The 23,105-nt window shown below is 38.6% G+C and overlaps 1 protein-coding gene across 2 annotated transcripts in view; it reads right to left on the bottom strand.

Annotated features, from left to right (window-relative positions):
• Positions 1–685: 685 nt before the first annotated feature.
• The window catches only part of SMC5 (structural maintenance of chromosomes 5), a 98,089-nt gene continuing 75,669 nt past the window's right edge, over positions 686–23,105 (bottom strand). The window contains exons 18-25 of one of the 2 annotated variants that reach the window (XM_066368008.1): positions 11,768–11,893; positions 8,801–8,845; positions 8,277–8,372; positions 7,742–7,846; positions 7,400–7,519; positions 2,483–2,662; positions 2,302–2,397; positions 686–1,190 (exon numbers count right to left, since the gene is read on the bottom strand). In XM_066368008.1, coding sequence (XP_066224105.1) covers positions 1,047–1,190; positions 2,302–2,397; positions 2,483–2,662; positions 7,400–7,519; positions 7,742–7,846; positions 8,277–8,372; positions 8,801–8,845; positions 11,768–11,893 — 912 coding nt within the window. In that variant the 3' untranslated portion in view covers positions 686–1,046. The remainder of the gene's footprint in view (positions 1,191–2,301; positions 2,398–2,482; positions 2,663–7,399; positions 7,520–7,741; positions 7,847–8,276; positions 8,373–8,800; positions 8,846–11,767; positions 11,894–23,105) is intronic. The other variant, XM_066368009.1, reaches the window with a different exon arrangement.

A 23,105-nucleotide genomic window follows, 5' to 3' on the forward strand; every position in this document is an offset into this window, starting at 1 on the left:
GAAATTTCAAATATAAACTGTAGAAACCAGTATATGAAATTTTAATAAAAAATCTTACTAAAAATAATTATAAAAATGCCTTTAGAAATTTAAGATGTAAAATACAACTGACTTAAAAAAAAACACAAAATTACACACTTTACAGAATTATTACATAAAAACCCTTCTCACTTGATTTTATTTTCTACTTTTTGGTTGCATTTTGCATCATCTAGTGGCCACTGTGTAGCATTTCAAAGAAGTCCCACTATCATTTTTGAACCCCAGTACATTTTTTTTTAACTTTTTAAAAAGATTTTATTTATTCATTTTAGAGAGGAGCAGGGAGGAGCAGGAAGCATCAACTCCCATATGTGCCTTGACCAGGCAAGCACGGAGTTTTGAACCGGTGACCTCAGCGTTCCAGGTCAACGCTTTATCCACTGCGCCACCACAGGTCAGGCTGAACTCCAGTACTTTTTTTATTTTACTTTTTGAGACACCAATGCAATTACAGTATCAAATTTCTTAAAACTTTTTTTAAAGACCCATAAAATTCCATTTTCTAGTGGTAATAAGGTAATCTTTTTAAATAAGGAATGAATAGATCTGTCAAATTATTACTATACATAACATTAGATGTTTCTGTATCAATTTTTAAAAATTAAATATAACCCTGGGAGAAAACTATGACTTGAGCTCTAGATTCATCTTTAGACTTTAGAGAAAAGTTAGCCTGCAATTAAAGCTCAAGGTCACCATGTCACCTAAACTTCTTGTCACTGATAACCCCTTCTACTGTACCTTTGATTCTAAATAGTATTTTAAACATGGGAACCCAATGACTTGTGGTTAGAGTGCTAAGGACTTGAGTCAGTAAAGCCTGGAAAAAACTTCATTTCCATAGAAAGAAGTTATTATGGTCACTATTCATCAACCTATTTGTATTTAACAGCAAGTTTGCAGAAATAACTGATCTTTTAGTCTTAATGAATCTCATTTTATTAAATTGAGCCATACTTATAAATAGAAGTTAACAAAAATTCCAAAGTTCTCTGCTTTCACTTTTATTGAGAAGGCTGTGTGAATGTAATGCGGCGCCGCCGTCTTAGGAAAGCCTTTAAATTCCATCGTTTTGGTTCCAGCATATGAGGACCATTGTAGACAACCAATACTGTCATCTTTTCAGAGTAAGGGAGACTTTGTAAAAGCTGTAAGTGTTAAAACAAACTGTCATATAATGCTATATGTATTAAGAAGCACCATTTCCCAGCTTTACATATGTATAAATATATTGTTTGTAATATTAATAAAACTCTTATGAAGCTCTCAACTCAACATACAGCCTGCCCGACTGTAATCCTTACCTGAATTAGCACAGCTGAAGCCTTGGCTAAGAAATGATCAACACACTTAGGGAACCTGCTATATTCACATGACAAAAGGAATCAGACAATTTCTTTGGTAAGACCCTGAGAAATGTGTCCTCCAGAATTTTCCTAGAATAGGTACTTTCACTCATTTTCCCACAAATGATTCTCAAGCAACTTCTGTGGCCAGCCACTGTGAGAGGCACAGCCTGACAAGTGTCTAATGGGAGGGATGGTTTGTAGGCAAAGTGTTTGGTGAGCAGTAGCGTATGAACAGATCTGGCTATTCCACAGACGATCTGCTGGAACAAGACAGTGCACTATTCAATACACACCTGAATTTAGGATGGGCTCGCCAATGAAATTCTGTGAATACTTAGTAAAAACAAAAAACTGATTACATCAATAAATATATCTTTGAATGTATCAGTTTTATAATTTACCGACAGCATTAAGATGTAACAAAAGAAAACTTCCCAATGCAATGGTTCTAGCTTATAAAAAATTCTCTATAAAGATACTTCTGTTTTTATAATAATCTGTGAATAGATGTTGGAATACTCCAGTTTTCCTCTGGACCAGGGCAGTGACAGTGGGCACGAAAGAGGGGCACAGTGTGCCAAAGACAGGCCGTCCTGGGAAATGAGAAAGGCCAGAGTTCTAAGGTTTGCATTCTCCTGTCATTTTAGTGCTAAAAGAGGAACTTCTCTCGAGGAGGAGTAAGTACCAAAAGCAGGAAGAAATCTCAGTTCTAGAACGTAGTGCCACATCTACATTTCTTTCTCCGATAATGAGGTTTCTTATTAAGTGTGTCACTAGAACTTGTCCCTTTTAGTATAAATATTACTGTAATGCTTTTAGTTCCTTTTCTGGGAGTGCTACCACTCAAAATTCCATATTGGGCCCAAACCTGCTACATGATTAAGCCACTTTCAAGTTATTTATTACCTACCTTTGGTGTAATAAAAAAGTACTGAGAAGTGTTTTCTTTACAAGCAGTATTTACAACCATTTCAAACACTCTGCGTTCATTGGTTGGGTCCATCCCCTAAACAATGACAATAATAATTTATAATAAATCTATTATAAGATACAAGATATGGTAAAACTCAAAAAAAGAATAATCACTATACCTGGTTGATTTCATCAACTACTCGGAATGGGCATCTATTAAGCTCCTGAAGTGCCATCAAGTACAACATTGTAGAAACACTTCTTTCACCTCCACTCTGATGATTAGGAGTTAGTTCATGCAGTTGAGTACTACTGCGAAATTTGACTCTAATTCGAATTCCATATTTATCATAGTCTTCCTATAAGACATTTAAAAAGTTGATGAAAGATAAGAGTTTTTCTCTGGTTATTTCAAACTATTACTTAAAAATAGACTGAATAAGCTGACCAGGTGGTGGCACATCCACTGGGATGCTAAGGACCCAGGTTCAAAACCCCAAGGCCACCAGTTTGAGCAAGGGGTCATTGGCTTGGCTGAAGCCCACTCCCCCATCAAGGCACATACGAGAAAGCAATCAATGAACTACAGTGCAACAAGAAAGACTTGATGTTTCTCATCTCTCTCCCTTCCTGTCTGTCTCTCATTTGCTGGCTTGCTCTCTCTTAGACTGAATAAATAAAGAACTTAAAATTTATGACAGTCTAAAGTAAACCAATAAAATAGTAAAGAACTAGTTGCTATTTGTAAGTTTTAGTGGGTCTCTAAGGATCTATTTCAGAATGAAAAATATTTAGATTAAGAGCAACTTTTTTTCGTTTTATACTATTCCTTCTTCAGTAGGCTTTCCTAAGGGTTTTTAGAAATTACTAAGTGAAGAACCCTGTCATAGAAAGACACTACCTATTTCTAGCTCCAAAATGAGTAGGTTTAAATAAATAAATAAATAAACTGCTAGGTTTTAAAGATCTAGGTATAAATCATTAGAATACAATGGCATATACTGTGCTATTTTCTACTAGAGAGGCAGTGGTGTCTGTCACTACATAGGTCCAAAAGCTCTCCCGCTTCTATAGCTGGATAAGAACAAAGTAGGCAGAGACTATAAGCATACTTTAAAAATATATTTGTTAGGCCTGACCAGGCGGTGGCGCAATAGATAGAGCATCGGACTGGGATGCGGAGAACCCAGGTTCAAGACCCCGAGGTCGCCAGCTTGAGTGCGGGCTCATCTGGTTTGAGCAAAAGCTCACCAGCTTGGACCCAAGGTCGCTGGCTCGAGCAAGGGGTTACTCAGTTTGCTGAAGGCCCGCGGTGGTCATGGCACATATGAGAAAGCAATCAATGAACAACTATGGTGTCGCAACAAAAAACTAATGATTGATGCTTCTCATCTCTCTCCATTCCTGTCTGTCTGTCCCTATCTATCCCTCTCTCTGACTCACTCTCTGTATATATATATAAAATATAAGCACACTTAGTGTTCTTTAAATTTTGCCCCAAATGAGGCTGCTCTAAAGGTTACTTACTACTCTCATTAGTCATTTCTAGATCAGTCAGGCTCAGATTTACCCGAAAAGTGAGATACATGATGTTATTATGAAAGGTTAACTAATGAATAGAGCTGTAAGGTCTAAGACAGCACTGTCCAAGAAATATAATGCAAGCCACATTAAAAAAGTTAAAAATATGTGAATTTCAATATTTTATTTAATCCAGTATAGCCAAAATATCATTAACATATAATCAATATAAAATATTTTAATATAATAGTTTACATTCTTTTTTCATACTAAGTCTTCAAAATTTGTGTATTGTACACTTAACAGCACATTTTACACCCTTTACGTGCTCAGTAGCCATATCCAGTTACTGGCTACCATACTGGACAGCAGAAGTCTAAGATTAACAATAAAAACTTCTATAAAGATACAGATATCTTAATCATAAATATATATAAGAATCCTGACAGCTATTAAATTTTAGAAATGCCACCTTCAATCTTTTTGGAACAAATAAATGACAGTACATTTTAAGTTTTGCTTTGTAAAGTCTAATTTTTAAATTTATACATTGAATTGCATAACAAATTTATTAACTACACCATTTTTAACTAGGTCAACTTTGATTGCTAGAGTTTTGTTTTTGGCTCTACCATCCATTCTTTGTCCATTTTAGCTTTCTCCATCTCACTGAAGGCTTTGGCCAAAGAAGGCAGTGCAAGAACCATGACTGAGAGCCCAGAATAGAAACATTCCAAGGAGAGGCTGAGAAGAGACAAGAATGTCCATTTTCCTGGGCCCATAGTGAGGAAGGAAAACGGCATTGAAAAGGCTAAAAATTACTGCTATTGTAACGAGTTACCATCTGAAACAGAGAAGAACTAAAGAACACATGATAAAGTTATAGCACCATGCAATAGAATTTAGGTTAAAGAATGGGAATTCTATGGCAGGTCAAGTTCCATAGGCTTCCATCTACTTGCTTGATCATGATCCTGTAGTTACTCTGAGTTTGACAAAGCTCTCAGATCAAATTTTCATCCCATAAAAACTATGCCACTTCCACTGAAGAGGCAGTATTAATTGCTTAGGCTCTGGAATCAGGTCTAGGATTTGATTTTTTGCTTTACCACTTGGTAGCTTCATGATCTTTAGTTTCAGTTTCTTTAATTGTAAAATTGGGTTGATAAAAGTACTTGCTTTATAGAATGGTTGTGAGGGTTAAACAAGATAACAAACTTCAAAGTGGCTGACACAGTGCCTGGAGCACAGGAAGTACATGATAAATTACTGTTACTACAACATGTCCCTTAATGTGAACAAATCCAAAGGCTATGTAGATGACAGTTACTGTGGCAGGGTCTATGATCTTACTAGAACTTAAATGTGAAATGAAGTTTGCTATCCTTATGTTTCATACTAAATAGATGGAGTCATGGGGCAGAGTTCCTAAGGGAAAAAAAGGCCCTACCTTGGCTTTATATTTATATTTATGTAACAGACGTAAAAATTGCATATGAGCTAAAATGCAAAATGTTGAATTATGAAGGCAAAGCATTTTTATCTTCATTTCTTTTGTTCTTAAAAAAGAAATTAGAGAAAAATGTCAACATCTACAAAATTAGAACACTAAAATTAGTCTCAACTGTGATCAATACTGAACCATTCTTGTTTCACCTATAACTTCACTTGTAATTTTCATTATTTTGAAGCAAATTCCAGTTTATCTCTTTATACTTTTAATGGTTATTTTATTTTACCCACCATTGCAATGCAGAAACATAGCTCAATAATTAGCAGCAAATATTCACATATTTTTATTGATCAAAACAACAGCATTGTTATTACATTTTATTTCAGTTATATTTGCCAATTTATGACTCTTCCAACATGGACAGTGGCAGATTTTATTTATTTATTTATTTTTTAATTACAATTTTTTTTTTTTTTTTTTGTATTTTTCTGAAGCTGGAAACGGGGAGAGACAGTCAGACAGACTCCCTCATGTGCCCGACCGGGATCCATCCGGCACGCCCACCAGGGGCGATGCTCTGCCCACCAGGGGGCGATGCTATGCCCCTCCGGAGCCTCGCTCTGTCGCGACCAGAGCCACTCCAGCGCCTGGGGCAGAGGCCAAGGAGCCATCCCCAGCGCCCGGGCCATCCTTGCTCCAATGGAGCCTCGGCTACGGGAGGGGAAGAGAGAGACAGAGAGGAAGGAGAGGGGGAGGGGTGGAGAAGCAGATGGGCGCCTCTCCTGTGTGCCCTGGCCGGGAATCGAACCCGGGACTTCTGCACGCCAGGCCGACGCTTTACCACTGAGCCAACTGGCCAGGGCTGACAGTGGCAGATTTTAAAGCAATGCAGTACAGCCTGACCAGTGGTGGCTCAGTGGATAAAGCACTGACCAGGAACGCTAAGGTTGCTCGTTCAAAACCCCAAAATCACTAGCTCTAAGTGTGGGCTGGTGAGCCTGGGGTCGCTGGCTTGAGCAAGGGGACACTAACTTGGCCCCAGTCAAGGCACATACAAAAAGCTCAATGCACAACTAAAGTGAAAGCAACTATGAGTTGATGCTTCTCACCCTCCTCTCTCTCTCCTTTCTTGTCTCTTTCTCTCTCACACACACACTCACAAAAGCCCCTGGCCAGTTGGCTCAGTGGTAGAGTGTCGGGCCAGCATGTGGAAGTCCCTGGTCAGGGCATATAGGAAAATCAATCATTTGCTTCTCCACCCTCCCCCTTCTCTCTCTCTGTCTCTTCTCCTCCTGCAGCCATGGCTCAAATGGCTTGAACAAGTTGGCCCCAGGAAACTGAGGATAGCTCCATGACCTTGTCTCAGGCACGAAAATAGCTTGGTTGCCAAGCAAGGGAGCAATGTCCTAGATGGGCAGAGCATTGCCCCATAGAGGGCTTGTCTGGTGGATCCCGGTCAAGGTGCTAGCAGGAGTCTGTCTCTCTGCCTTCTCGCCTCTCATGTTTAAAAAAAAAAAAAAAAAGCCTGATCAGGCGGTGGTGAAGTGGATAGTGTCGAACTGGGATGCAGAGGACCCAGGTTCAAGACCCTGAGGTCGCCAGCTTAAGCACAGGCTCACCTGGTTTGAGCAAAGCTCACCAGCTTGGACCCAAGGTCGCTGGCTCGAGCAAGGGGTTACTCGGTCTGCTGAAGGCCCACGGTCAAGGCACATATGAGAAAGCAATCAATAAACAACTAAGATGTTGCAACGAAAAACTGATGATTGATGCTTCTCATCTCTCCATTCCTGTCTGTCTGTCCCTATCTATCCCTCTCTCTGACTCTCTGTCTCTGTAAAAAAAAAAAGGTTAAAAAAATAAAGCAATGCAGTGCATCTGCTCATCACAGCTGAATAACTACTGCTTAGTCTGGGTATAAAGAGTTAGTAAAGTATTAGTCACCAATCTCAAATGTCACACACACAAAGCGACCTTGATAAAATCCCAAAATCCCACTGGTGGTCTTTCCTTCCTTTAAACACATTTTTAATAAACAAAACTTTCATATATAACTCTAGGGTATATAAACAATGTACATATAATTAAAATTATTTGCCAGGAAACATTTCAAATGCAAGTTTACCTCATTTTCTGTATAGAGATCAACTTCACCAGCACACTGCATGGAACTAAAAAAATTGCTGAATTTTTCATTAATTTTTTCTACCAGCTCTTTTAAAGGATTAAGCCATCTCTCTTTTACCTACAAATAAAGGCAATATAAAAATACAATTTAAAATGTGTTATTACATTCTAATACACAACTTTACATAAAACAAATTTAATATCAGCATTAATCTAGTCATGACAATATATATTGCACTTTTTCTTAGAAGTATATCATTTCATTTTGTATTATTCTACATTCCCATATGATTAATCCTAAGAACATGACAAAAAGACAATATAAAGATTAAGTAATTACCTGTGAAATGCTTTCCCTATATTTATCCAGTTCAACTTTCTTTATCTTGAGCTCCTCCGTTAACTGCTCTATTTCTTCTTCTCTTTTTGTGTATTCCTCAACAACCTGGCATGGAAAAATGATTTCTTTATGATAAATCTACTAAAGGATAAAATTACAGAAATGTTCATCAATTAAAACATTAACTGAAAATGCAAAAATGCTGCATTGTTTGTATGTTCTTATGTGGAAAATGCCATTTTTTATTCTTGAAAAAAGACACTGTAGTATTTCAGGTTAGCCCAACAATTCTTTTTATAAAGAAAAGGCACAGAACACAGTGTTCCTTAGGAAAAATCTATTTAAAATTCTAATAGATTCAGAAATCTGGCATTTAAAGCACATTGTTCCTGCTGTCTAGCTTATTATTACCAAGCACTCTAGTACAGAGTGGGAGGCAAGTACTGGAGGAAACTGTGTGAGTGTGCGCACACGTGCATGTGCGTGCGTGTGTGTAGGGGGTGATGCTGCAGTAGGCAATAGGGAAAGATCATACTGTAGGATTCAGTCCTGTGAAGCAAGAAGCTCTTGATCTTTCTTCAGCTAATAAAGCATCAATTTCATCCAATGTGTTTGGAAGATCTTGGAAAGCCTAAAGAAGAAAAAATTGTCCATCATTTAAAATAGTACAATAAAAACAGTTCATTCCAAATAGAAAAATATTCTGCCAAGGATCTACTACTATGTGTTCAACAGCATGCTAACACACAAGGAATCAAAGTTACTATAAACAGGGCTTTTTGCTTCTAAAAAGCTTACACTTCACTCTAAAAAGAAACAAAATATATATACTTAACACTAGATAATATCTTAAGGCAGTGTATTGATGTTGAGAGTTAAAATAAGCAGCACATATCAGATGGGCTATGAATTTAGAGAAGGAAGTATCAGTTCATGCTATAGGAAGCTACATGAGAGTAAGAGTGTGCAACGGCCAGAACTCAGCTCTAGGCCTTCAGGTTAAGGAAGAGCAAGGCAGAGGGAGCTAGAAGCTGGGAGAAGAGAATGAGCACTGCATACCATAAGGGGTGAGGAGCTGTGTCCTTTTGGAATGGTGGGTACTTGCTGAATTGGTAGAATAGGTCCAGAATATGTGGGGCATTGGAAGAGAGCAAGAAGTTAGAATTTTATACTGTACTTATAAAAGCATCCTAAGAATCCAATTACTTTGGCAGCAGAATTTCACCACAGTGCTATTTGTTGAGTCCAGGCCACAGAGACATTAGAACAAATAACTTTCCTATGAAGGGCAGTAAGCAGTTCAGTTTTGCCAGCACAACCTGCAAAGTTCATATACTACAAGGTACAAAATGAATATTGAACTTCTGAAAAAGATACTGACAGCATTACCATAATCTAATATCTTAAGTATTTTTTAACCTTTTAGAAAGCAGTTAACTTCTACAGGACTTCAGGTATTTGTCACGTATATTTTACTAAATCTGTCCACTGATGTTTGAATCCATGTGCCCAACACTTATTTACTATCTTCACTTGACTCTCAAAGGCATCTTAAATTTAAGATGGTAAAACAGAAATCTTCATTTTACCCACCTTCTCCACCAATCTGAGCAAACGTATTTCTCTCTTCAATCATCATTTCAGTACATGGCAAAACTTAGGGGTTCTCTCTCTAATCCGTCACCTCAAATCTATTAGCATACCCTGCTGGCTGTCTTTAAATGATACTCAAATCTATAAACTTCTTCCTTTCCAGTGTTTCCTTTCTAACCCATGCCACTAGAATTTCTTGTCTGGTCCAAAGAAATAATCTCAATGGTTTCCTTGCTTCTCTAACTATTCTCCATATAGTAGTTAGGAATTCTCTTTTATTTCTTTTTTCAATGAATATTTTAAGATTAAGTAATACCAACAAAAAACTCTGTCAATTCTGATGGGATGAGAAAGTTCTTTGAAGTTCGTATCTTATTAAAAAAATTATTTTTCAATTCAAGTTTACTTTCACTATTATGTTGTATTGGTTTCAGGTGTACAGCAGAGTGGTTAGACAATCATATACTTTATAAAATGTTCCCCCTGATATTTCCGGTAGTCACATCATTCCTATGTTTAAAATCCTCCAGTGGATTTCATTTCAAAATAAAACCCAAACTTCTCCTATGATCTATGATGACATACATGACCTCACTTTGCCTTCCTTCCTGCTTATTATACCATCATTTTTTGGCCCCCCTGAGATTCCTGTTACTCTGAAAGATGCCAAATATTCTTCCTTGCCAGGGGCTTTGTATGAGCCACTTTCACTGCCTGGGATACTTTTTCATCAAATCTTCACTTGACTGATTTCTTCTTTTTTACTCGGGACTCACCTAAAATAGTATCTTCTCAAAGGAACCTTCCTTGACATTCTGTCCTCTTACCTTACTTTTCTTGCTACCCGACATTGTCTATTGGCTTTTTGATTTGTTTTTTGTCTACCCCATGGTTCAGACTAGAATATAAATTTCAGTAGAAAAGGAAGTGTATCTGACACACACACACACTTTTTAATGAACATATAAATTATCTTATTCCTTTCAAAAACAGTATGATTTATCAAGGATAGAATCATACCACTTTCTGAAAAAAAATTAGTATAGATATTAAATTATTACTTATTTTATGATAACCCAGTGTATTTTGGAGACATTCTAGCAAAGTTTTAGAAACAACAGCTCCTCAATTTGCCTTTAAAAGCCACTAATTTCCAACTATGAACCTAGTCAGATCTATTCTCTGTGGTTTCTATTTCTGATATCCTAGAGCCCTGGTTGGTAAACTGCGGCTCACGAGCCACATGCGGCTTTTTGGCTCCTGAGTATGGCTCTTCCACAAAATACCACGTGCAGGCGCTACCTCGATAACGAATGTACCTACCTATATAGTTTAAGTTTAAAAAATTTGGCTCTCAAAAGAAATTTCAATCGTTGTACTGTTGATATTTTGTTCTTTCACTAATGAGTTTGCAAACCACTGTTAGAGTAAAATCTTTGAGGATTTAAAAATTATAATTCAAATTAATTTTTTTACAGTTCTATTTATATCCTTTGTAGATATTTCATTATTGAAATAGATAACTCTGAAACTATGAAAAAACATAAATATTTTAAAATTTATTTCCCATTCCTTTTCTCATTGTGGTATTATTCTGAGAGAACAGATATGTAGACATGGTATTATCTTTACCTGTCAGATCAAGTTTAGGGTCACAGGGCTATATAATTAATGGTGAAGCTTAGACTAAAGGGCAAAATTTCCTCATTTTACTAACTGAATGACATATCAGCATAAAAAAAGATAATGGAAAGAAAAAAGACTCTTGTCTCCTGAACTTACCAACAAGTTGGCCCTAAAGATTCAGCTCACATTAAACTCCAAATAAAAACCCTAACATCCAGGAAAACATTTTCACATTGCCCGTTTTTCTAAATATCACCTCTACTTACTATATAAAAAGAAAATTTTATTTTAATCTATTTATTTGTTTTAGAGAGGGGAGGGGGGAGGAGCAGGAAGCCTCAACTCCCATATGTGCCTTGACCAGGCAAACCCTGGGTTTCAAACCAGCAACATCAGCATTCCAGGTCGATGCTTTATCTACTGTGCCACCACAGGCCAGGCTACTTATTGTTTCTTACATACCAATTACTGACATGATAGTTCATGAAAAACTACATCTCATATGTCCTGACCCTACCCCTAAAAAGGTGGCTTGGAGGGAAAAATCCTTTACTGGAAGAATGAATGTTAAGGAATTAGTATTTCTGCAAGGTATACCGTTTTAATAACTTCAGCATTAAATAACATGACTGATTACTACAAGTTTGAGTAGAAAAAATCTGTTCAGCATAATTATATATTCAGTTTAAAACTGGGAAAACATCTAGTTTTATGGCACATCACATTTTTTATGGCCCATTACAATGCCTAACACGTTAAGCTTACAGATTATGTTAACCTGTGGCATTATATACCTCTTATACTTACTGTCTGATACTCTCGAGGAATGGTCTGCTCCACACCCAGGTTACATACTTGCTTAGCACGCCTCATAAGTTCCTTGCATTTCTGCAATAATCTCTGTCTACTTTCATCCAAATCAATTAACTGTTGCTATTACAAGAAAAAAAAATACTTTGAAAATTTGTCAGAAAGCTATTTTATTAAACTATCACATTATGACATATCAAATTACTAAATTTTAATTGTGATAAGTAAATCATCTCAAAACCGTTATCTCAAGTCATGACTGCTTTTACTGCGAAGGTTAAATTTGAACTTAAACAGTTTAATTTAGCTACATATAATTTTAATCTAATAAAATCTGAAATATACAGTATTGATCAGGGGTCTTCAGCCGAGCCTGTGACCTCTTGCTCAAGACAGCATCCTTGAACTTCAAGCCAGCAACTATGGGGTCATGTTTATGATTCCACGCTTAAGTCGGGGACCCTGCACTCAAGCTGGTGAGCCTGTGCTCAGACTGGCGACCTTGGGGTTTCGAACCTGGGTTCTCAGCGTCCCAAGTCGACACTCTGTCCACTGTGCCACCACCTGGTCAGGCTAAATGTCAGTTTTTATTATGCATTGAGCATAGAAAGATGAGTAATGGGAAAGATACATAAAATCATCATAAAAAGAAAGAGCAATTATTTACTGAAAGCTTATGTGCTACGTGCTTCACACATATTATTCACAACATGGGACAGTAATATTGTCCTAACTGTACATTTCAAGAAAAAAGAAAGCACTGAGAGGACTGAAAACAATTTGTCCAAACTCACACCTAGTTAGAGGCTGTCAGGATTCATTCCTATGTCTGCTTACAGAACTCAAGCTCTTTTCATTATAGCACAATGCCTCTCAGTGGGAGAAGACTGAACAGAGACAAGCAAAAGAAAGTGTTTGGTGGGGTTAGGGGATGTAGAAATGTTAAAGTGGTCACAGAAGCTATGGCAAGTAAATAACCTTACTGGAGAATAAATTATTAAAAAGAAAGCAGCAGAAGGCATTACCAGGACAGGTGATTACACAGGTAAAGGCACGGAAGCCTCAAAAACCTACTTATTTATACAACAAGATCTAACTTATATAGAGTAGAGGTAAGGATGTAAAAGATCAGAGTGACAGGAGTGACAGGTAGGCAAGAGCCAAATTTCATGTGTAATGGGAGAGGGCATCAGGAAATGCTTTCTGTGGGCCAACCTTTGTTACAACCACTATCATACATGTTAATTAATCTAACCCTCCTAACAATCCAAAAGAAATATATTTTCTCCTTTTCTAGATGTTACTCAAGACTCCTGAGTCAAGAGTATTAAGAAACTCGTTTAAGGTTATGGAAACAGCAGGTGAGCAGGTTTCTGAGAAAGAAGATAGGTCTAGTTTGTTCTTTCCATTAAACCTTCAACTTTGGTTTGCATAAAAAAACCACCCGGGTAAAAGTGGTAATGAAGATTGTTAAACAGTATTGATACCCCAACAAGATCTACTCCATTAAATTCTCTGTCGCTGAGGCTTGAATATCTGTATTATCAACAAGGTCCTTGGGTGGTTTTTATGCATATTAATTTAACAGAAAATAAACTAAACCAAGACAAATGTTATGAAAAGTCAAAGGGTATATACTGGACTGAATTAAAAATACAAGCAAAAAAACAACAGCAAAAAAACAAAAAACAAAAAAAACAAGCAAGCTGCCTGATAGTGGCACATTGGATAGAGCATCGACCTGGGATGCTGAGGACCCAGGTTCAAATACTGAGGTCACTGGCTTGAACACATGGTAACGAGCTTGAGTGCATGGTCAATGGCTTGAGCATGGGATCATAGATATGATAATACGGTCACTGGCTTCACCCCAAAGGTTGCTGGCTTATGCAAGGGGTCACTGGCTCGGCTGAAGACCCTGGTCAAGTCACATATGAGAAAGCAATCCATGAATAACTAAAGTGCCACAACTATAAGTTGATGCTTCCCATCTCTCTCCATTCCTATCTGTCTCTGTTTCTCTCGTAAAAACAAAACAAAAAAACAAAAAGAAAACAAGCAAGATTTTACACTAATCAGTATTATGGTTTCCTTGAATAAATTCTTCACTCCCTACACTCCAAGAGAAATAAAAGAAAGTGCTAAAGACTCCCAGCCACTCCTACTCTGCTCTAGGGCCCATCACTCTCAGGAAAATATACAAGGGACAGCTAGAAAAAAACCAAACCCTCCTAACGTCTTCTATTTCTGCTTCCTATTCCTCTGGACTTTGCTAAATGAAGTGTTAAGACATTATGGGAAAGAGGCTTTGGCTGGGTTTCTCAGTGGATAGACTGTTGTCCCAGTGAGCTGAGGTCACAGATTCAGTCCCTGATCAGGGTTACATGCAAGAAGCAACCAATGGGTGCATAACTAAACAGAAAAACTAAGTGGAACAATGACTTGATGCTCCTCTTTCTCTCTCCCACCCTTACCCCCCACCCCTTTCCTCTCTCAAATCAATGGAAAAATAAAATAAAAAAAAATTACAGGAAATAAATATCCTTGAGTTGAATATTTGGGGCTCTGTGCTTAGGAGGACAAAGTCTCATTCAATAATTTCTTTGTTTGTTGGCACGTGTCTACTAAAATATCTTCCAGAAAAAAAATCTATATTCTTTTGGGACATACTTCTTCAAATAGCATCTGCCCCCTCACAACTACCACTGTAACTGTTGTTGAGATTTGGGTGTGGGGTGTAAAGAGTGGAAAGAAAGGCAGTATACAATTATGTAAGATAATGTTGTAAAGTTAGGTAGCGAAAAGGGCTTTATATACATTTCTGCAGCCAGTCTAGCTTTTAGCAGTTAATAGACAACAGAAATATTTCATCTATGTAAGACATAAGAGGAGAAAAGAGCAACTTTACAAAATATACCCCAACAATATCTCAGAAAGTATGTTTGTAGATTTATATTCTAAGAGAAATTAGTGTTATCTTTTCTCTTTTTGAGAAAATTCAATTGTCACGAAAAGGTGTACAGAAATGACATTAAACAAGGAAAAAGTTCTCTAAGAGGGCCCTCTAGTGGAAAAAATCAGAACTGTTCAGAGAATTTATTAACATGCACACATGAAATTATTTAACAGGAATTATTTAACAACTTACTAAAACACGAGTCAGAGTGAAAGCTACTTTCTATATGAAAGGAACCAAATTAAGTTATAAATATACAAACTTTTACTAAAATACTAGTTGTTAGCACATTTCTCAATTTTCCTTTAATATAAATACAAGCACTAAATTTCATTTTAATAGTCCCAATTCAAATGTTACCTATAAATTTTAACATGTACAAGATAGACGACATAATTTATAAACTTGAGAAGTATTTACTCATTCTTTTTTTGTGTCAAACTGTGGTCTTAACTGGTTTTTTAATATATAAGATAACTAGTTCTGTTTCAATCAATCTAATAGTAAACAATGAAGTAATGGCAATAATAGACTTTACTTGTTATGTAATCTCCCCCATTTTAACAATGTCTCCTCTGAATTTTTTTTTTCTTGCTGGGAGAATGCTAAGCAGGGTAGGCAGAGGAGAGAACATTAGATGAAAGCACAGAATTTCTCACTTTATTATTAGGATAAACAAACTAAATTTCCAATTCTTTTAACTATATTGATCATGACATAAATACATACTTTTAAAGGAAATACTGGCTTTATCATAGGCAGCACACTAAGTACCTTAATATTTATTATTAAAGTGAATATTACAATATCCCTGCAAGTTAGGTAGGTAATATAACACTTCTGGCTAAAGATAATAGACTTGGAGTGGTTAGAAAACTTGCCCCAGGCAAAAAATCAGATAGGTGGACTGATGGGTATATCTGGATTCACATGCAGTCACCTTACTAACCTGTCTTTAAAATATTCCAGAAGGTAGTAACACATTACCACACAAAGACTCACAACCCTTTGCCTTTCTCTGGGGATGTTTCATAGGTCTGGAACCCTGTTTCCCTATTTACTTTCCAACAATTTGGCAAGTATCAGACTTGAGGGTGGTGGTTAGCTATACTAAGTTCCCTCAAGGATGACAATCCCTCCTGAAATTGTGTCCTTCTTCTTTTGTGAACTTGTTTCCATGATCAGAGTAAAGGACAAATCCAGAAGTGGTAATAATGGTTTCTTAGTGGAATCTGCTATGTGCCCCAAGGGACTAGTAGGAAAAAAAAAAGATTTCTCTTGTTTCAAATGAAGTAGGACAGCAAGAAGGAGGATAAAAACATGCATTGGTAAATGACAGCAAACATGAGAAGAAAAAAAGAACAAGTAAAAGAGAGAGTGAACTACCATACACCTACCCTCCTAACCTTTGTCTATCATTCCTGGCTAAAATGTGTGGTTAGTAATTGTGGTCAGTCAGCAACAAATTTATCAAGTCTACACTACAAAAAAGATAAAGGAACCTTACAGCAGGGTTGGTACAATTATAAATAAAAAACACAATAATTTTCAAGTCAACATATGAAAAAGGGAAATAGAACAGTGAAAATATTGCCGAGGAAAGACTAAATAAACTCAAGGATCGGATCATGTAAGATTAGTAAGGAAAAACCTAATTGGGGTGTGTGTGGAAGTGGGGGGCGGGGAAGAGGTGGAGAACTGAGTGGGTATTATTTCCAGGTAACAAAATCTAGAAGGACAAAAAGCTATTTAGGTTATTTCTCTGGATAGTATAATGTGGTCATCTTTGTAAAAAAATTAGTGAGTCAAAGATTGAAAACAAAACCTCCTCCCAAGAAATTTTTTGCTATATCCCTTCTCTATACAGGGTGTGGCAAAAATAGGTTTACAGTTGAGTATGCAAACAGTTTATTCTTTTTCTTTTTTGATAGAGACAGAGAAAGAGAGTCAGAGAGAGAACAGATAGGGACAGACAGGAAGGGAGAGAGATGAGAAGCATCAACTCATAGTTGCGGCACCTTAGTTGTTCACTGATTGCTTTCTCATATGTGCCTTGACCGGGGGGCTACAGCAGACTGAGTGACCCAGCAACCTTGTGCTTCAAGCCAGCGATCTCTGGGCTCAAGCTAGCGAGCATGAGGTCATGTCTATGACCCCACACTCCAGCAAGCAACCCCACACTCAAGCTGGTGAGCCTGCGTTTAAGCTGGCCACCTCAGGGTTTTGAACCTGGGTCCTCTGCATCCCAGTTTGACATTCCATTCACTGCACCACGGCCTGGTCAGGCAGTTTATTCCTATATTATTATTAATTACTATATTATTTGCCATACGAACTGTTAATCTACTTTTGTCCCACCTTGTATTCAGAATGACTACTGTTATTCCTACGTTCCCACCCCCTCTTTTGGAAGGAACTTTCCCATCTTCCAAGCCTCTGACTGCTAATGCTAGCACAACAAGCCTGATCTTGACCTCCCTTTGACTAGCTGTGTTTGTGCTTGCCTACTCTAAGATTCTTATTCACTAACAAAATTCTTGTTTCTTTTTTTACAGTTTCGTCTAGCCATAAGCTTTTTTTCAGGAAGCCACAGAGTTCAGAGAAGCTGGCCTCAGAATAATGAAGCTCCTATTCCACTTTCACAGAATCTTCCACTCATCTGTGCAGTCCTATTTCTAAATTTCCTAAACCCTATCCTCTCATGACTTTCTACAAAAAGATACTACCAAAAGTTCACTTTTACAAAACAAGTATGTCTGTGAAAAGTTAAATGTAAAGTGAATCACATATAAGATCACTGCCAGAGCAAGTAGAAGAATGCATGGGGACTTAGAATACATGAAAAGTTTTAAAACCCTGCAACAAATGTGGCTAAGTGTAATTAACATGTTTAACAGGAATAATAGACACAGGGATACTATGTTACTCCTTCTGTACTATATATGATTAAAATTTCATACTTAAAAGTATAAAAAACCTCACCTTACCAGGCAGTGATACAGTGGATAGAGCGTGGGGCTGGGACGCTGAGGACCAGGTTTGAAATCCCGAGATTGCCGGCTTGAGCATGGGCTCACTGGCTTGAGCAAGGGGTCACTCATTCTGCTGTAGCCCCCCAGTAAACGCACATATGAGAAAGTAGTCAATGAACAACTAAGGTGCTGCAACAAAGAACTGATGCTTCTCATCTCTCCCTCCTGTCTGTCCCTATCTGTCCCTCTCTCTGTCACACACAAAAACACAAAATATGTATGTATGTATGTATGTATGTATGTGTGTGTGTGTGTGTGTGTGATACATAAATAAAAGATCTCAATGAAACAAATGATAGAAATCCTAATGTGTTTTTCTTAAAATTGTTTTCATTCTGAGGTGTGACTGGTGAATAAACTGCACATTTTAAAAGTTTACAACTTGAAGAATTTTGACAAATACTGTATATACCACATCAGCTGAAGCATCACCACCACGATAGAGAACATATCTATCACCTTCAGCAGCTTTGTGACACCTGTAATCCATCCCACTGTTCCCTCCCCAGGCAAGCACTGGTTTATATCTGTCACTAGGCAATCTGTAGTTAGTAGAATTTTATATACATGGAATCAGTTTTTTGGGTCTGGTTTTTTCACTCAGCATAATTGAGACTCACCATGTTGTGTTTATTAGTAATTTGTTTCTTTTTATGGCTGAGTAATAGTCCACTGTGGATATACTGTAATTTGTTTACTCATTTAACTGCTGCTGGACATTTGTTTGTAGTTTTGTTTTGTTTTTTAATTTTTTTACAGGGACAGAGAGAGAGAGGAATAGATAGGGACAGACAGGAATGGAGAGAGATGAGAAGCACCAATTATCAGTTTTTTGTTGTGAGACCTTAGTTGTTCATTGATTGCTTTCGCATATGTGCCTTGACCGCGGGCCTTCAGCAGACCGAGAAACCCCTTGCTCGAGCCAGGGGTTACTCGGTGGTGAGCTTTTTATTTTTATTTTTTTGCTCAAGTCAGATGAGCCCACACTCAAGCTGGTGACCTCGGGGGTCTCGAACCTGGGTCCTTCCGCATCCCAGTCCGATGCTCTATCCACTGCACCACTGCCTGGTCAGGCAGTTTTTAGCTACTACAAAGAAACTGCTACACATTCATGTACCAGTCTTTCATGGACACATGCTGTCATTTCTATTGGCTGGATTACACAGCAGGTGTATGTTTAGCATGCAAGAATGTCTCAAATGGTTTCACAAACTGATTGTACACTTTAAGTTTCTACTAGTAATTCATCTGAGTTCCAATTGTTCCACATCCTCACCAACACTTTGGCACTGAGTCATATGGCCCTGGCCTGTTGGCTCAGTGGTAGAGCGTTGGCTGGCATGTGGAAGTCCTGAGTTCTATTCCCAGTCAGGGCACACAGAAGAAGCGACCATTTGCTTCTCTATCCCTCTACCCCTCTCTATCTCACTCTCTCTTCCTCTCCCGCAACCAGGTTTGAATGGTTCAAGCCAAGTTGGCCTCGGGCACTGAGGACAGCTTCATGGCCTTTGCCTCAGGCACTAAAATAGCTTGGTTGCCAGACTACAGAGCTGTGGCCCAGCTGGGCAGAGCATTGCCTGGTAAGGGGTTTGCCAGGTGGATTCCCGTTGGGGAGCATGCAGGAGTCTGTCTCTGCCTCCCTGCCTCTCAATTAAAAAATAAATTTTTAAGTCATTCTATAGTGGGTTTGTGGTGGTAGCTCATTATTATGGCTTTAATTCACACTTCCTACTGACTGTATTAAGATTGAGAATCTTAAAAAAAAAACACCTTTATTTTAATTTACTGACTTTTTAAAAAAAATTATTTCTGGATGGCCCTCTGAGTTGCCCGGGCAAGGCATGAATCTTTTCATGTGCTTATTTACTATCTGTACACTTTCTTTAGTGAAAAGTATACTTAAATCTTTTGCCCATTTTTTTGGATTGGGTTGTCTTCTTTGTATTGAAACTGTAAGTGTTCTTTTTTATGGTACTCATCCAGAGTTAGTAAACGTTTCTATACAGGGCCAGTAAGTATTTTAGGTTTTGAGGCCCACATACAGGTTGTCACAGTCTTCTGTTTTAACCCTTTAAAAATGCCAAAACTATTTTTGGCTTGTAGGGAACTTGACAGAAACAGACCTTAGGTTAGATTTGGCCCACAAAAATAGCTCGTCTAGATACGAGTCCTTTGTCAGGTGTACGTTTTGTAAAATATATTTTCCCAAATAGTAGTCTACCTTTTCTTAACAGCATATATTGAAGAGCAAGTTTTACATTTTGATAAAGTACAACCTCTGATTCCTTTTATGTTCTATTTTTCTAAATCTAAGATCACTAAGATTTTCTCTTATGTTTTTTTCAAGAAGGTTTATAGCTTTAGTTCTTACACTGAAGTCTATGACTCATTTGTATATATATGTTATGAGGTAAGGGTTGTGGTTCCTATTTTTCAAATGACTATTCAATTGTTCCAGCACTATTTGTTAGGTTATTCTTTCTCCTTTGAGTTACCATGGTATCTTTACAAAACAATTGACTATATATGTGAATTTATTTCTGGATTCTCTTTCTGTTCCATTGACCCATATGTTTATTTTTACAGCAATACATTAATTTCTTCATTACTGTAGCTTTATAATAAGTCTTTATTTTTATTTTTGTTAAGGTGACAGGAGGGGAGATAGTGAGGCAGGCTGCCACATGTGTCCTGATGGGGATCCACCCGGCAACCACCCAGCAACCCCAATTGCTTGAGTGCAGAGCTATATTTAGTGCTTGAGGCTATTGTGCTCCAAGGGAGCTATCCCTTGAACCAATCAAGCCACAGGCTGTGGGTGGACAGAAAGGAGAGATGGGGGAGCAGGAGGGATGGGGACTGAGAAGCAGATGGTTGCTTCTCCTTTGTGCCCTGACCAGTAATTAAACCTGGGACATCCATATGCCAGCCGAAGCTCCCAAGGGTAGTCAAACTTTTTATAAAAACCGTCCATTTTTGCAGTGCTGGTAGACCTGGTCCCTACCGCCCACTAGTGGGCGTTCCAGCTTTCATTATGGGCCAATCACGGCGCTGTTTGGTTACACGATAGGGACCAGGTTGACCAGCACTGCAAAAGTGGGCGGTTTTTATAAAAAGTTTGATGACCCCAAGTCCATTTCATTTTAGAATGTTTGCCATTTTCTTTTCTTTTTTTTGGAGAGAGAGAAACTGTAAGGGAGAGATGAGAAGAAGCACACTTTAGTTGTTTACTGATTGCTTCTCATATGTGCCTTAACCAGGGGGCTCAAACTGAGCCAGTGACACCTTACTCAAGCCAGCAACCTTTGGGCTCAAGCCAGTGCCCTTGGGATCAAGTTGAAGATCCCATACTCAAGCCAGCAACCCCACGCTCAAGCCAGCGACCTTGGGGGTTTAGCATCCCAGGCTAACGCTAAATTTACTGCACCACCACTGGTCAGGCTGCCCTTTTCTTAAAACCAAAACCCTGCTGGAAATTTTAATGAATCTACAGATTTGGGGTTTGAACTGACATTTGCACATGTGATCTTGGATCTATGAATGCAATCAACCTCTCCATTTACTTAAGTCCTATTTTAACTTCTGTCAGCAAAGTTCTATAGTTGTCAATGTACAGGTCTTATAAATACGTCCCTTTCACATTTCTGATGCAATTATATACAGTATTACTTTTTAAATTTCAATTTCCAATTATTTGTTGCTAATATGTGGAGCCACAATCGATTTCTATATATTGAATTTATATCCTGTAAGCTGGCTATTTCACTGTATATCCTGGAAACTGCTAGTTTTATAGCAATGGTTCTGAAAGGGGGCATTTCTGCTCCCCAGGGTACTTGTGGCAATGTTTAGGGACATTTGTAGTTGTCATAACTGCGGTCTGGAAGGTGTACTATTGGCCCCCAGCAAGTAGAGACAAGGGATACTGCTAAACACCTGTAATACATAAAAAAAGCCCCCCAAAAGAATTACCCAGCCCAAAGTGTTGATAGTGCTGAGGTTGAGAAACCCTGTTCTAGAGGCTTAATCAGATTGCAATTTAATTTTTCACAGGTGGTGTTGAGTCCTTTCATCAGGATACATTGTCTATGGCCATATCACCCTGAACGCACCCGATTTTGTCTGAGTTACACATAAATATCAGACTATCCTTTTTTGTGTGTATGTGTGACAGAGACAGAGAGAGGGACAGATAGGGACAGACAGATAGGAAGGGAGATCAGAAGCATCAATTCCTCATTGTAGCACCTTAGTTGTTCATTGATTGCTTTCTCATATGTGCCTTGACTGGGGGCTCCAGCAGAGCAAGTGACCCCTTGCTCAAGCCAGTGACCTTTGGACTCAAGCCAGCGACCTTGGGCTTTAAGCCAGCAACCATGGGGTCATGTCTATGATCCCATGCTCAAGCCAGTGACCCCGCACTCCAGCTGGATGAGCCTGTGCTCAAGCGGCGACCTCTCAGGGTTTCGCACCTATGTCCTCTGCATCCCAGGCTGACGCTCTGTTCACTGTGCCACCGCCTGGTCAGGCTCGGGCTATCTTTTTTGTGATGTTAGCAGCTACTGTGATCTGCTGGTTCATCAGCAGCTATAAAGTGAAAAAATTCTAAATATGACAGTTCCTTTTGCATTTATCTGAATTACTTCTATATACAGAATTTTCCTTTCATAATTTACTTTGGTAAAGAGAAACTTCCACTCATCATTTTCTGTTTATCCTAAATAACAGTTCACATAGGAAAGGAAGGATAAATGCTAGATTTGATTCTTTTTACTTTTTTTTCCAGCGAGAGTGAGAGAGACAGACAGGAATAGAGAGAGATGAGAAGCATCAACTCATAGTTGTAGAATCTTAGTTGTTCATTGGATTGCTTTCTCATAATGTGCCTTAACGGGGGAGGGGGGTGTCAAGCCAAGCCAGTGACCCCTTGTTCAAGCTGGATGAGTCTGTGCTCCAGCCAGAGACTTCAGTTATTTTTGTTTGTTTGTTTTGTTTTGTTTGTGGTTGTTTTTTGTATTTTTCCGAAGCTGGAAACGGGGAGAGACAGTCAGACAGACTCCCGCATGTGCCCGACCGGGATCCCGGCACGCCCACCAGGGGGCGATGCTCTGCCCACCAGGGGGCGATGCTCTGCCCCTCCGGGGGTGTCGCTCTGCGGCGACCAGAGCCACTCTAGCGCCTGGGGCAGAGGCCAAGGAGCCATCCCCAGCGCCCGGGCCATCCTTGCTCCAATGGAGCCTTGGCTGCGGGAGGGGAAGAGAGAGACAGAGAGGAAGGAGGGGAGGGGTGGAGAAGCAAATGGGCGCTTCTCCTATGTGCCCTGGCCGGGAATTGAACCCGGGTCCCC

This window comes from Saccopteryx leptura, chromosome 2 (assembly GCF_036850995.1).
Source record: "Saccopteryx leptura isolate mSacLep1 chromosome 2, mSacLep1_pri_phased_curated, whole genome shotgun sequence".
Lineage (NCBI taxonomy): Eukaryota > Metazoa > Chordata > Mammalia > Chiroptera > Emballonuridae > Saccopteryx > Saccopteryx leptura.